This window comes from Scyliorhinus canicula, chromosome 3 (genome assembly GCF_902713615.1).
Source record: "Scyliorhinus canicula chromosome 3, sScyCan1.1, whole genome shotgun sequence".
Lineage (NCBI taxonomy): Eukaryota > Metazoa > Chordata > Chondrichthyes > Carcharhiniformes > Scyliorhinidae > Scyliorhinus > Scyliorhinus canicula.
In genome coordinates this window covers 275260058-275275941 of record NC_052148.1, presented here as the reverse complement: position 1 = coordinate 275275941, position 15884 = coordinate 275260058, and the positions used below count along the sequence as shown (strand labels likewise).

General features: G+C 45.3%; 1 protein-coding gene across 4 annotated transcripts in view; it reads left to right on the top strand.

The window, feature by feature from the left end:
- Positions 1-15884, top strand: part of LOC119963573 (sodium/hydrogen exchanger 9B2-like) — a 167727-nt gene that overhangs the window by 142885 nt on the left and 8958 nt on the right. For 3 of the 4 annotated variants that reach the window (XM_038792899.1, XM_038792901.1, XM_038792900.1), the window contains exons 10-13: positions 6097-6246; positions 9306-9414; positions 13506-13642; positions 15040-15220. In XM_038792899.1, the coding sequence (XP_038648827.1) occupies positions 6097-6246; positions 9306-9414; positions 13506-13642; positions 15040-15220 (577 nt within the window). The remainder of the gene's footprint in view (positions 1-6096; positions 6247-9305; positions 9415-13505; positions 13643-15039; positions 15221-15884) is intronic. The other variant, XM_038792902.1, reaches the window with a different exon arrangement.

Genomic DNA, 15884 nt, shown 5'->3' with positions numbered 1-15884 from the left:
CAAGGGAGGTCATGTCTCACTAATTTGATTGAATTTTTTGAGGAGGTAGCAAAAATGATTGACGAGGGTAGGGCTGTGGATGTTGTCTACATGGACTTTAGTAAAGCATTTGATAAGGTCCTTCATAATAATAATAGTAATAATAATCGCTTATTGTCACAAGTAGGCTTCAATGAAGCCCCTAGTCACCACATTCCGCCGCCAGTTCGGGGAGGCCGGTACTGGAATTGAACCCGCGCTGCTGGTCTTGTTCTGCATTACAATCCAGCTGTTTAGCCCACTGTGCTAAACCAGCCCCAGTTGTGGAAATTGGCAAGCTGGTGCAAAAGATTAGATCATATGGGGTCAGGGGTGAACTAGCTGGATGGATTCAGAACTGGCCTGTCCATGGAAGACAGAGGGTAGCAGTGGAAGGGTGTTTTTCCCAATGGAGGTCTGTAACTAGCGGTGTTCCGCAGGGATCAGTACTGGGACCTCTGCTCTTAATAATATATATAAATGACCTGGAAGAAAACGTAGCCGGTCTGATTAGCAAGTGTGCGGATGATATTAAGATTGCAGGAGTTGCGGATAGTGATGAAGATTGTCAGAGAATACAGCAGGATATAGATAGGCTGCAAAATTGGGCAGAGAAATGGCGGATGGAATTTAACCCGGACAAATGAGAGGTGATGCATTTTGGTTGATCCAATTCAGGTGGGAGCTATGTAATAAATGGCAGAACCATCAGGAGCAGAGACACAGAGAGATCTGGGCATGCAGGTCCACAGATCCTTAAACGTGGCAGCACAGGTGGAAATGGTGGTGAAGGAAGCACATGGCCTGCTTGCCTTCATCGGATGGGGTATCGAGTATAAAAGCTCGCAAATTATGTTACACTTATTTTATTTATATTTTTTCCAATTCATTTTTGCCTATCCTACACATAGAACATAGAACAGTACAGCACAGAACAGGCCCTTCGGCCCTCGATGTTGTGCCGAACAATGATCACCCTACTCAAACCCACATATCCACCCTATACCCGTAACCCAACAACCCCCCCCTTAACCTTACTTTTATTAGGACACTACGGGCAATTTAGCATGGCCAATCCACCTAACCCGCACATCTTTGGACTGTGGGAGGAAACCGGAGCACCCGGAGGAAACCCACGCAAACAGGGGGAGGACGTGCAGACTCCACACAGACAGTGACCCAGCCGGGAATCGAACCTGGGACCCTGGAGCTGTGAAGCATTTATGCTAACCACCATGCTACCCTGCTGCCACATCTTTGGGTTGTGGGGGCGAAACCCACGCAAACACGGGGAGAATGTGCAAACTCCACACGGACAGTGACCCCGAGCCGGGATTGAACCTGGGACCTCGGTGCCACCGTGCTGCCCAAATGTTACAATTATATAGAACGTTGGTTAGGCCACATTTGGAATACTGTGTCCAATTCTGGTCACCGCACTACCAGAAGGACATGGAGGCTTTGGAGAGAGTCCAGAAAGGGTTTGCCAGTAGGTTGCCTGGTCTGGAGGGTTTTAGCTACGAGGTGAGATTGAATAAACTGGGATTGTTCTCCCAAGGGAGACGGAGGCTGAGGGGCGACCTGATAGAAGTTCATAAAATTATTAGGGGTATAGATAGGGTGAACAGTTGGAGGCTTTTTCCCAGGGTGGAAATGACAATTACAAGGGAGCACAAGTTCACGGTGAGGGAGGAAAGGTTCAGTGGAGATGTGAGGGGACGTTTTTTACACAGAGAGTGGTGGTGGTCTGGAATACACGGCCAAGTGAGGTGATTGAAGCAGATACGTTAGCGAATTCAGAATTATCTGGATAGGCACATAAACAAACGGGGTATAGAAAGATACAGGAGGTTGGTCTACATAAGCCACGTGATCGGCACAGGCTTGGAGGGCCGAAGGGTCTGTTCCTGTGCTGTATTGTTCTTTGTATTCACAAAAACCTGCATTTATATAGCACCTTTGATGTAATAAGTTGTCCCAAAGTGCTTAACAGGAACATTGCAAGGAAACATTTAGCACAAAGCCACACAAGACGGTACTCGGGCAGACAGGCAAATCCTTGACCGAAGATTTTGGTCGCAATACACCTCTCAGCAGAGGGGAGGGAGAGAGGTGCTGGGAGCTCAGGGCAATGGTTACAGGCTTCCCAATATTTAATGGCAGGAAATTTCTGCTCATCCAGTACTGAATATCTGACAAGCAGCCAGATAATTTAGCACAGTAAGAAGTCTTACAACACCAGGTTAAAGTCCACCAGGTTTGTTTTGAATCAGTAGCTTTCGGAGCACTGCTCCTTCCTCAGGTGAATCCTCATTTACCTGAGGACGGTGCTGTGCTCCGAAAGCTAGTGATTCAAAACAAACCTGCTGGACTTTAACCTGGTGTTGTAAGACATCTTGCTGTGCTCACCCCAGTCCAATGCCGGCATCTCCATAGCATAGATAATTTAGCAACATTAGAGGAGTTGAGAGTGGTGGTGATGAGACCCCACATTCCTTGATGCCCCCGTACCATTGTCAGCAAGTTAGAAAAGTCTCTGTCTAATGAGGGTCTGTAAGATGCCGCGTTGCAACCAAATCATGCCCATTATGTCAATCATCATATACGTTTCTATTATTGCTTCAATGCATGTATTCCATTTCCTCTTTCCAGGATGTACTGTCTCATGTCCTTATTGTCTCCTTTGTATGTCAATTCTCTCAGTATTGTTTTATAGCTGGTGAATACGGAAGGAAATATATCCCCAAGCACTAAAAGAATTTAGACTATTGTATTCTGCAAAAGCAGTGACAGTGCTTGAGATTGACTTTATTACTCAGTCCTGAAGAAATATCAGTGATCATGTTGTGTATTTGCTGACTATTTTACTCACTTGCTCGATTCAACAGTATATGATGGTTTAGAAGCTATTTTGTCAACAAACAAGTTGAAGAGGGGTTGTGTGTGATTACAAGGTGAATCTAAGCAGGAGTTGCCCTGTATGCAGTAAGGTAATGATACACCAACAGTTCCTAGCAGTATGGCGCTGCACATGTTTGTGATTTTTACTATAATTGATAGTCAGCACTGAACTAAACACACCTGGAACAGATTAATGTGTGATGACTAAAGTGCAATTAACCAAATTATTAGGTATTAGTACTGACTAAACTAAGACAAGCTGCAATTTTCTGCATTAAAAGATTTTTTATTTAATCAAGCCTAAGCTGTAATAAGTGATCTTGCTAATGTCTTGGTGATTATTTACTAATCTATTATAACAGTGTTTAAGGCAATCGGAAAGTGTGCACTTGATGTAATCCCCCAAATCCCCCTTTTGGCAGTGGCACTGAACCACCAAGGCAGATAATATTGATGATGCTTAACAATTCTGGATCTGAGAGGTGGTGAGCAAAGCAACAACCTGTTTGCCAGCAGTTATTTTCTTTCAGATAGTAGATAATTTCACCAAGGTTAGGGATTCAAGAAGTGCAAACACATTCATTAATTTGCTTTGGGAATTCTCCATGGAGCCAACATTCTGGGAACAAGGGATCACTTGCAAAATGTTTAGAAGGCCTAATTTCGATTTTAATTTGATGTATTTTGCCCGACAAATGGAAAAAGATACCTTTAAGCCCCTCTCCTCATTTCACAAGTGTGTGTGGGTGTGGGGGGGTGGGGTGGGGTAGGGGGGGAGCATGGGGGCTGGGGTCGTGTGTGTCCTTCACTACCTCAGCTTCTGACCTTTATCCGAGTGTTTGTTGGGTCAGTGGGCACCATGAAACCTTTCACAGCCGAAATAGATTCGGATTTACTTGGAGCCTGGTGACCAGTGGTGTTCTTCAGGGATCAGTATTGGGATCTTTGCTATTTACTATTTTTGACAATGACCTTTATGTAGGTATGGGGGAAATGATCTGTGAGGGTCAAGACTGTGGAAGATGCTTTACTACTACAGGTGGATCCAGATGTGTTGGCTGATTGGGCCTGTGAGTTGCAAATTAAATTTAACTTGGGAGAGTGAAACGTCTTGCATAAATGCTGGACAAATACTTACCGTGTGCACATCCTTCAGAGGGAAGAACTGAAGTCAGTGGAGAAAGAGATCTGAACATTTTCGTGCTTTATCATCCAAAGGTTCACAACCAATGTTGTGAAACTGTAGCTATAAACAAATAGCTTTCTAGGATGTATTTACAGAACAATTCATTCCTCGAATAATTAACCGTATCATTGTGTCCTGTACAAGATATATGTTAGGCCCAGTTTAGAATGTGTGTACAGTTTTAATCTCCACGCCTGACGAGCAATTTTGAAATTTGGAAACAATCCATAACTTGCTGCTTTAATCCAGATAGAATTTAAGTCAGGTAGGGAGTTAACAACACTGACAGTGTTGTTTGAACAGAAATGTCCAGAGTTAAGTACAATGGACAGACTGGGGTTAAGTAAGCTTCCCTGCTCCAATAATATAGCTGTCCAGTTGCCCGACTTGTATGATCAGCCCAGCTGTGTTGTGATTACATTTTTCCCACGACTTTCTACTTTGGGAATAATTTGAACTGCTCATATCACAGGGCAGCACGGTAGCACAGTGGTTAGGACTGTTGCTTCACAGCTCCAGGGTCCCAGGTTCGAATCCCAGCTTGGGTCACTGTCTGTGCGGAGTCTGCACGTTCTCCCCGTGTCTGCGTGGGTTTCCTCCGGGTGCTCCGGTTTCCTCCCACAGTAAAGATGTGCAGGTTAGGTGGATTGGCCATGCTAAATTGCCCTTAGATTAAGTGGGGTCACTGTTTTACGGGGATAGGGTGGAGGTGTGGGCTTAAGTAGGGTGCTTTTTCCAAGAGCTGGTGCAGACCCGATGGGCTGAATGGCCTCCTTCTGCACTATAAATTCTATGATTCTATGATCATAGGGGCTGGTTTAGCTCACTCAGCTAAATTGCTGGCTTTTAAAGCAGACCAAGCAGTCCAGCAGCACGGTTCAATTCCCGTACCAGCCTCCCCGGACAGGCGCCGGAATGTGGCGACTAGGGGCTTTTCACAGTAACTTCATTGAAGCCTACTCGTGACAATAAGCGATTTTCATTTCATATCAGCTCCTTTCCTTGTATATTAAAATCTTTGTCGTGTATTGTGTGATTATAGTGAGACTTTTATACAGAATAACAATGAATAACAAAGTGAAATTACAAAACAGCAATCTGGGGCTACAGGTGATGTGATAAATGATAGGAGCAAAACATGAATGGTTTTAACTACTGCCTGAGCCTTGAGATTAGATCAGTGCCTGGAATTACTAAACCTCATTTTTACTGGAAACCTTACCAGGTGGTGGAACTAATTTTGGCCTCTTTTGTGCTGGATAAGAATGGTTAGTATAACTTAATGCAGTGATTGTCGTACCGATTGTTAGTAATTCCGAAATTATAGTTCAAAATGTAGTTTGGTAATTGACGGCTTCAGACACATTACATATTTCGAAAATAATGGCTGTTAATGAGTAAACTATAACCCTCATCTAAATTTTGGATTTAAATAAAATCTGAAAGGATAAAGCAAATACTGTTGAAGATGGTCACTGTGGTTTCCTTCATCATGGTGACACCCTGTGAGGGTGAGTAGGGATTGTCCACTAAGGTGATGGCCTAGCAGAGGTAATTCCAAATGTATCTCGTAGCAACAGAATCTGGTACCTGTGGTGGGGAAGCTGGCAAACAGGTTGGCTTTGATTTTTGGTGAGAGAATATTTGCGATGCACGGAAACCCAACACCGTATTTGAGTCTCCTAAACAAGCTGCTGAGGAATCCGTACAAAGGAATTCTGATTATCCATTGCAGAGAACACATCATTTTCCATAGGTATAAATTGCAGATAGTCACATCAAGAACGTTAACAATAGTAAAGATCTGGAATCTCCAAATATGCTGAATTTAAACATCTGTAAAACTAATGGAAAGCATTGGTTAATAAGTCATTATTTTGACAGCAGCTTTTTTACTTATTTGTTCTTACAGGAACAATGTGTGTATTTTTGTCTGTCTGAAATCTAAAATAAAAACAAGTATTTAATGTAATTTTATTCTTCCTTTACAGGAAGATCTTGTGATGAAGCGTTCCTACCTCCTGCTGGGTCTGGCTGTGTTTGCTATTTTTGCTACAGGAGTCTTTGGTTTCCCTGGTTCCGGAGGACTGTGTACAATTGTCATGGCCTTTCTTGCTGGGGTTGGGTGGGTTGATGGCAAGGTAGGTGTAACAAGGTTTCCAATTCCGCATAATGGATGCTGATGCTTCAATTGGTTGAATCCTTTCTTAAAGATGTCTAAGCATTGAAGAATTAACATCTGACTTTGAATAATGGTGCAATTATTAATAATTTCTTGAAAAATTCCAGTCAGTATGATGGATTGAAGTTATGAAATAAAATAATACATCTTGTGTGCATGTTTGTGCCCATCTGCAGCCAGACATGGACAATAAATGTCAAGTAACATTTATGCCACACAAGTGCCAGGCAATGACCATCTGCAACAAGAGAGAATCTGACTATTTCCCCTTGACGTTCGATGGCATTACCATCACTGAATCCCCCACTATCAACATCCTGAGGATTAACATTGACTAGAAACTGAACTGGACCCAGCCATGTAAATACTGTGGCTATAAAAGCAGGTCAGAGTATGAGAATTCTGTGGAGAGTAATTTGCCTCCTGACATTCCAAATCTTGTGTACAAGGCACAAGTCAGGAGAGTGATGGAATACTCTCCACTTGCATGGATGAGTGCAATTCAGGAAGCTCGACTCCATCCAGGACAAAGCAACCCATTTGATTGACACCCTAACCACCATCTTAAACATTCACTCCCTCCTACAATGGCCACTGTGGAAGCACCTTCCAAACCTGCAACATCGGCCACCTGGAAGGACAAGGGCAGCAGATACAGGTGAACACCAGCACCAGGAAGTCCCCCTTCAATCCACATGCCATTCCTTCACAGTCGCTGAGTTAAATTCAGGGAACTCATTTCCCAACAGCACTGTGGGTTTACCTACATCACATGGACTGCAGCAGTTCAAGAAATCTCTCAGCAATTCTCGAGGGCAATTAGGGTTGGACAATAAATGCTGGCCTAGCCAGCAAAGTCTATATCCCATGAACTAATACTTTTTTAATGCGATTATAAATTAAAACAAATTATTCTAATTTATATAAACCATGAGTAGAGCCACATTTAGAACATAGAACATTACAGCGCAGTACAGGCCCTTCGGCCCACGATGTTGCGCCGTCCTGTGAAACCCCTCTAAAGCCCATCTACACTATTCCCTTATCGTCCATATGTCTATCCAATGACCATTTGAATGCATTTAGTGTTGGCGAGTCCACTACTGTTGCAGGCAGGGTATTCCACGCCAACATTTGGAATATTACATACCCTACTCAGCATGTCTTGATGTATTAAAGGGAATTGCAGGAACCCTGATAACAATGATGCTAGGAATTAAGGCTGCAAGCACACAGGAGGTCTGTGTGCAAAGAATCACAGAATCTTTATGGTGCGGAAGGAGGCTGATTGTATTATATAATCTAGCTAACATTCTGGAGTTTTGGTAAGGCGAGATGTGAGAGAGACAATCAGTTAATCGAGAGGAATGTGAAAGATCCCTTGGCATTGCTGTGTGGGCAGTGACTTGGCCCAAGTTCATCACTCAACCAACATAGCCAAGAACTCACCCTGGTGCCTCAATCTCCACCCTCAGTAAACTTCAGATCTTTCAAACTCTGCTGTCCATATCCTATCCCAAATCAACAACAAAGACCACTTCTATTTACATAACATCTTTAACATAATATAATGTCCCACAGCACTTCACAGGAGTGCTATAAAAGAAAACAAATCACTTTCAGGAGAGCCTTAAAGGAGGAGCGAGGTAGTGAGCTGGAGGGATTAAGGTCATTCCACAGCCTGAGGCCCATCCAGCTGAAGGCAGGGCCACCAATGATGGGAATTGGGGATGCTCAAAAGGCCCGAATCTGAGGAGCGCAGATATGTCAGAGAGTTGTGAGGCTGGAGGAAATGACAGAGATAGGGAGGGACAAGGGCAAGGGACAAGGGCTGGAGGAAATGACAGAGATACGGAGGGACAAGGGCAAGGGACAAGGGCTGGAGGAAATGACAGATAGGGAGGGACAAGGCGCGACTCGGGGCTTTTCACAGTAACTTCATTTGAAGCCTACTTATGACAATAAGCGATTTTCATTTAATTTCATTTTCATGTAGGGATTTGAACATGATGAGAATATTAAAATAGCCAATGTGAGTCCGCAATCAGGGGCGATGGGTGGGTGGGAGTTTTTGAGAGTTAAGGCATAGATTGCAGAGTTTTGGATGACCTCAGTTTGCAGAGGGTAGACTAGGAGGCCAGCCGTGGATGCATTGAAATAGTCAATCCAGAGTTGCCAACGGCATGATCGAGGGTTTCAACAGCAGATGAACTGAGACAGGGGCAGGGATTAGTTAGGCAAAATTATAGAGGTGGAAATAGAGAATCTCTGTCATCTTAAATCTCGCCTCTGGGTTAAATATCTCACCGCAGTTGTGAACAGCCTGGTTCAACGTAAATTCTCACTCTTGTATTTAAGTCATATTGTAATAGTCTTTCTTCTCTATCTTTGTAACCTTTCTAGTTTACAGCCCACCACCATTTCACCACACCTCACTTGAATTCTGAGGTTACCAAAGTAATATGGGGTGAGCCATGCAGGCTTGTGTTAGTGAGGATTAGCATTTATCCATAGGGATAAACCAACAGACTAGCAATAGTTGGAGAAACCCATTATCGAGCTGAGATTTGTGCAGATCACGGTTAGATTATAGCAGTGGTGACCTGTGTAAATAGTGCTTCACAGCTGAGATTATATGGTAAGGGACAGTCTATGTAATAGTAAGGGAACATCAAGATTGCAACCTGCCACAGCAAGGCTCTGGAACCAGAGGGATTCCTTTTGGATGGGGCAACAATGCAAAGACAATGGTTTAAGTCTGCCCAGTGTTCAAATATGTGAAATACTGTAATTCAACACTTTGCCAAACAATCACTTTGGCAGCGTTGGATATATTTGTAGAGTATAAAGCGGTCAAACAGTTTCTTGTGCATGTGGAAGCTGACCTTGAGGATTTGATCTTTTCAGGAGATGATTTGGACAATGTGTGGAATGCTTTGTAATGTTGTCTGTCAATATCATTTATCTCCTATAATTGACATGTGTTTCCAAAGGTTACTTTTAACTTTTTGATGGTAGGGTGGAGCTGAAGGTATCACTTCCAATGCCTGGGCCATCTTCCAGCCATTGCTGTTTGGACTGATTGGAGCAGAGATATCTGTGTCTTCGTTAAACCCATATACAGTTGGTAAGAAGTTTAATGTTTGATTTAAGATTATCTTAGAGTTCCAACTGGCTATGGTGACCACTGACTTCTGATATTGCAGGCAATTTAAAAAGGGTGGATTGGCAGAGTTTTACTTTATTTTCTCTTTCTATGAGTGATTCTTCTGAGATAGGCCCTCAGGATTGAGGGTGACTTGCTTCCACTCCAGTTCGATGGTTTCAGCAGCATCTCTCTTTGCTGCAATATTCAAAATCTTTCCTTTTGCTGGAAAAAAGATTCTGTCAAAGTTTTCAGCCTTGCATGAATCCGAACAGCAAATTTAAAGCGGAAGAAGATGGTGCTGGTTATCTGGCAAGTGGACCCTGATTGGTAGAGGCTTTCCCATGGGGAATGCAACAGGTACGGCCAGATTTTGGTTAAAATTCAAACCAGGCAGGTCGACTCTGATTGATCAAGATATTGCCACGGGGAATGGTTGACCCCAAATATTTTGTTTAGTTGAAAAAGGCACAATGCATGGACAAGTTCTTTCTGTTTGCAAAGGACAACACCCTATATGCGAATATGTAACAGATTCCTGGTGAGTGGCAGGCAAAAAGATTCAACAGCATTTATTTTATTTCAACAATACTGTTATGGGCCAGGGTTTAGAGAACCCCAAAGTGTATCATGGAGTTCACCTGACCCACAACGTTTACTAGATTGTGGTATGGGGAGCACACGGCCCACTCTACAGGTGTGGGACAGCAAAATAATGTTTATTCTATGAACTCAAGTTAACCTTTTTGAAACAAAGTGAACATCTTAGCAACCATCAATTCAAATACAACCCTCAACGAATACAACGCTAAGTAATCCTTAATAATTTCCCAAACAACATCCAGAAGACAAAAGTAACATCTTTTAACAGAAGCACATCAGGTTTACATTCACTACTGAAAACATTTATAATTCTGAGTTCGCCAAACGATCAAGAGATAGTCTTTTCTTGGCAGAGAGAACAGCAGTACACCAGCTTTGTCTGGCTTCAGCTCCAACACTGAAAAAACAAAACCAAAGAAACACAGACACACCCAAGCTTTTCTCAAAGTGAAACTAAAAAACAGAGCCAGAGCTCAGCTCCACCCACACTCTGACATCACTGCAGGAGCATGAGCAGACAGACATTATCTCCCCTTTTGTTTTATATGCCCAGTTTGATCCATTATCAACTGTGTATAAGAGTCCTTCCTGTCTATTTCCTTTGTTCCCATTTCTTTTATTGTATTATTTTGTTCCATGGACCGATAATCGGGGTGTGCCGTTAAGCAGAAGACAAAGTGAAAATGCCCTGCTTGCTAGGACAGTGTGTTCCCAGGTTTTGTATTTTGGAAAAGAATAACCAGAACGGTTCTTACAAACCAGCTTGGGAGGGGCTCCGTTCGATTGGTTAACTGGCAACCGTGGGTTGACCAGGGATAGTGTTCTGCCTGACAACAGTCAGTGATTGGTTCCTGCGTGATGCCTTCTGCGAGAACTTAGCAGAAGTGTTTAGACCTGGGAAGTGAAAAGAACTCTCTCTCTGCTGCTTTCTGAAGTGAAAGAACTGCTCTACTGTTCTAGAAGCAGCGAGTGCCCGGCTGGAAGCAGCGAGTGCCCGGCTGGAGGCAGCGAGAGCCCGGCTGGAAGCAGCGAGCGCCCGGCTGGAAGCAGCGAGCGCCCGGCTGGAAGCAGCGAGCGCCCGGCTGGAAGCAGCGAGCGCCCGGCTGGAGGCAGCGAGCGCCCGGCTGGAGGCAGCGAGAGCCCGGCTGGAAGCGAGCGCCCGGCTGGAAGCAGCGAGCGCCCGGCTGGAAGCAGCGAGAGCCCGGCTGGAAGCAGCGAGAGCCCGGCTGGAAGCAGCGAGAGCCCGGCTGGAAGCAGCGAGCGCCCGGCTGGAAGCAGCGAGAGCCCGGCTGGAAGCAGCGAGAGCCCGGCTGGAAGCAGCGAGCTCCCGGCTGGAAGCAGCGAGAGCCCGGCTGGAAGCAGCGAGAGCCCGGCTGGGGGCAGCGAGAGCCCGGCTGGAAGCAGCGAGCTCCCGGCTGGGGGCAGCGAGCTCCCGGCTGGGGGCAGCGAGAGCCCGGCTGGAAGCAGCGAGCTCCCGGCTGGGGGCAGCGAGAGCCCGGCTGGAAGCAGCGAGCGCCCAGCTGGAAGCAGCGAGCGCCCGGCTGGAAGCAGCGAGTTCCCGGCTGGGGGCAGCGAGAGCCCGGCTGGAAGCAGCGAGAGCCCGGCTGGAGGCAGTGAGAGCCCGGCTGGAAGCAGCGAGCTCCCGGCTGGGGGCAGCGAGAGCCCGGCTGGGGGCAGCGAGAGCCCGGCTGGGGGCAGCGAGCGCCCGGCTGGAAGCAGCGAGAGCAACAGCTTCCACAAAGCAGCAGTCAGCCTTGCTTCATTCATCTTCTTCACAGATGAATAAGTCTAAGTGCTGAAACCACAATGTTTACAAACATCAACCACATCTAAAGGGAATCTAGAATTTGTGCAGAGCAGAAAGAGTCCATTCAGCCCACCAAGTCTGCACTGACCCTCTGAAAGAGTACTCCACCCAAGCCCACTCCCCCACCCTGTCCCAATAACCCCTTAACTTAACCTACACACCTTTGGACACCAAAGCACAATTTATTGTGACCTATGACCTAACCTGCACATTTTTGGACTGTGGGAGGAAACCGGAGCACCCGGAGGAAACCCAGGCAGACACGGGGAGGAAGTGTAAACTCCACACAGTCACCCGAGGTTGGAATTGAACCCGGTGCTGTGAGTCAGCAATGCTAACCACTGTGCCACCCATGAGTTTCCAGCTCAGCCCCTTCACATTTGATATTGAAGTGCTGAGCTGGAAACTGAATGCAGTTAACTGTCTTTGATGTGGTTGATGTTTGTAAACATTGTGGTTCTCCTTCCAGGTATTATAATTGTAATATTTTTCACTACCCCTGTTTGGATTGCTCTCTAGCTTCCAGACAAGGGGTCCTTTTTTGGGGCGGGGGGTCCCTCTGTTTAGGGGGGGCGGGGGGGTCCCTCTATTTAGGGGGTCCCTGTGGGTGGTGTTTTTTAGATAGGGCGTCTCTCAAGGGGGTACCTTTACTTAAGCGGTCCCTGTGGGGGGGTCTCCCTATTAATCGGGTCTCTGTGGGAGGTTTGCTTATTAAGGGAGTCCCTGTGGTGGGGTTCCTGGGGGGGCAGGTCTCTGTATTTAGGGGGTCCGGGGTGGGTGGGGGGGGGATGTCAGGTCATGGCGAAGGATACTGAATTGCTCAGTAATTAGTGCAAATCACCTGCAATTCATCTCTGGCAGGATACCCTCTCGCTCATTGACTGGAAATCATCCCAGTGCATCGATAACCCATAACCTTTTACTTATTTGTTTACTCCCTTTCCATCACCCTTTCCCCTCTGTGCTGTGTGTGTGTGTGTTCAGAGAGTGGGCCAGTTAGAAAGATTGGGAAAGGGACAGTAGATAGTCGGTAACATTTTCTGTTTAATTATGATACTGTACATAGTAAACGGTTAGTTGTGTTTAAAGTTGCCAACCTGCTGACTAGTTTATTTGACACAACCAAGGACCTCGGGTATTCGAAAGTCTAATTTCACCTGTGTTGCGACTCTGGGTTAAGTGGGACTGGAATCGACCACATGCCAGCCCAGGGTGTTGTTGGCTCGTTGGCTCAATGGATTTCACTCTCACCTGTGAGTTAGAAGATCATGGGCGGGATTTTCCCGTAATTGGGGGGGGCGGCCCGTACCAGCGCCAAGAGCGGCGTGAACCACTCTGACGTCAGGCCACCTGGAAGTTGCTGAATCCTCCGCACTTCTGGGGGCTTTCTGAAGGACCACCGTGGGCCGTGCGAGTTGGTGCATGCGCAGGATTGCCACAGACTGTCTCTTTGCACCAGAAGCCGTATCTTGTCATTAGAAGCCTTGAAGTAAGTGCAGAGTATGTTAGCTTTGAGATTGGGGCAAACCGTACATAGCCTGACCTTGATTTGCTTCTGGCTGTTAACTTGGGTGCAAACCAATTCTAGATTATGTTGGTGCTGACTTTAACTTTGCACCTGTACTTCCTGATTCTAAATAATTTGTCATGTTTTTAACAAAAGGTCTTGGGATTGCAACAATAAGTGTTGCTCTTGTAATCAGAATCTTGGTGACGTTTCTCGTGGTACACTTCTCTGCATTTAACATGAAGGAAAAAGTTTTTATTGCTTTGGCCTGGATCCCTAAAGCCACAGTCCAGGTTAGTGTGTAAGGTTTATTTGTCAATGTTGTCAGTCTGTAAAGCCCTTTCCAATATTGATGGACTTAGGTGGTGTAGCTCCCACTCTTTTGTCCACAACTTCTCATTTGTTGCTTTTCCATTTTGTTGTTTTGTAACACGGTCAAGGGCCATTACATTATTCAGTCTCTATTCTGTACCTCTGAACCTGATATTAAAATGTGTTTAAAGGACAACTTATTAATGAATAATAATTACTGAAGGCTGTCAATGCATTTTCACCTGGAAATGAAGGGTGATATGAGACCTATAGACTCTGTTTGCTCCAAAGGTTTACATTTATCACATCTGAGTTTAAACAGTTCCTTGTGGGAGCATTATTTGTGAATGGGCAGTGACTGTCACAACGCTCTCCGTGAGCATGTTGATTTATAAACAATGCTTCAGTGATCAATGCTGAACTTGGAGAGTTGTGAAAACAATGCCCCTGGCTGGAAATGCCCAGAGAGAAACACTAACCAGTAGATGGTGCGTCACAATCTGTGTACATTGGTGAAGTTCACCACGGAGTCATGGAGTGGCCACACGCCCCATAAATTATAAAGAGAAATAAGTGTCAAACATTCTTTTCATGTGTTTGTGTGGATAGATTTGAGAGATTATATTACTCTGTGGGTGTGGTTTATCATCCAGCAAGAAGCTGGACTAGAGCAGCAACTAATCTCAACTTTAAATAATACGTCCATGTGGAGTTTGCACATTCTCCCCGTGTCTGCGTGGGTTTCACCCCCACAACCCAAAGATGTGCAGGGTAGGTGGATTGGCCACACTAAATTGCCCCTTAATTGGAAAAAAAGAATTGGGTACTCTAAATTTATTTTTTAAAACTTTAAAACATAAATATTAAATCTGAATGGGTAGAGAGCACAAGTACAAGGCATTGTTGCTGAGTATCTTTATTCAACTGGAAAATTATGATCCTTTCCAGTTTGGGCTGTTATTAAAATAAATAAAAGCCTTGCTTGTTGCTCCGTTACTGGGAAATGTTGAGTATCCAGATTAAGCTTTGTCATATGTTGTGTCATCTTCTTTATAGTATTTTGCTATGTATTGCACTCCCGGCTTGGGTCACTGTCTGTGCGGAGTCTGCACGTTCTCCCCGTGTCTGCGTGGGTTTCCTCCGGGTGCTCCGGTTTCCTCCCACAAGTCCCAAAAGACGTGCTGTTAGGTGAATTGGATATTCTGAATTCTCCCTCCGTGTACCCAAACAGGTGCCGGAATGTGGCGACTAGGGGATTTTTACAGTAACTTCATTGAAGTGTTAATGTAAACCTACTTGTGACACTAATAAAGATTATTATCATTATGAAAAGAGCTTAGTGTATCACATAAGCCATTGTTTTTCCATTCTGAATTAGGCTGCCATTGGGTCTGTAGCTTTGGACATGGCACGAATCCGAAATAACAAGACCGCGGCGGAGTATGGTTTGAGTGTTCTCACCGTGGCCTTTCTGGGAATCCTGATTACAGCTCCAATTGGAGCTCTTATTATCGGCTTGCTCGGGCCAAAACTGCTAGAGAAATCGAAGCAGCAGGAAGGTTAGTTTTAAAGCTTATTGTAATATTAATATCCCCCAAAACACTTTTCCTCTATTTCATATGTGTACTGGAATAAACATTCAAATTCATATATACTCTTTGAAGGGATTCCATGCAATGTAGGGGAGATGGTGATGTAGTGATATTGGCGTTGGACTAGGGGGCCAGTAATCCACAGACCCAGGAGATGGTGATGTAGTGGTATTGGTGTTGGACTAGGGGGCAGTAATCCACAGACCCAGGAGATGGTCTTGTGAAGGAAGGGGTGCTAATCAAGGGGGTTAGCAATCCACAGACCCAGGTGATGGTGATGTAGTGGTATTGGCGTTGGACTAGGGGGCCAGTAATCCACAGACCCAGGAGATGGTGATGTAGTGGTATTGGCGTTGGACTAGGGGGGCAGTAATCCACAGACCCAGGTGATGATCTGGAGACCCAGGAGATGGTGATGTAGTGGTATTGGCGTTGGACTAGGGGGGCAGTAATCCACAGACCCAGGAGATGGTGATGTAGTGGTATTGGCGTTGGACTAGGGGTCTAGTAATCCACAGACCCAGGTGATGATCTGGAGACCCAGGTTCGATTCCCACCACGACAGATGGTGGAATTTATTTTCAAAAGAAACACCTGGAATTAATGTCTTCACATTGAGGATACCGTCCAG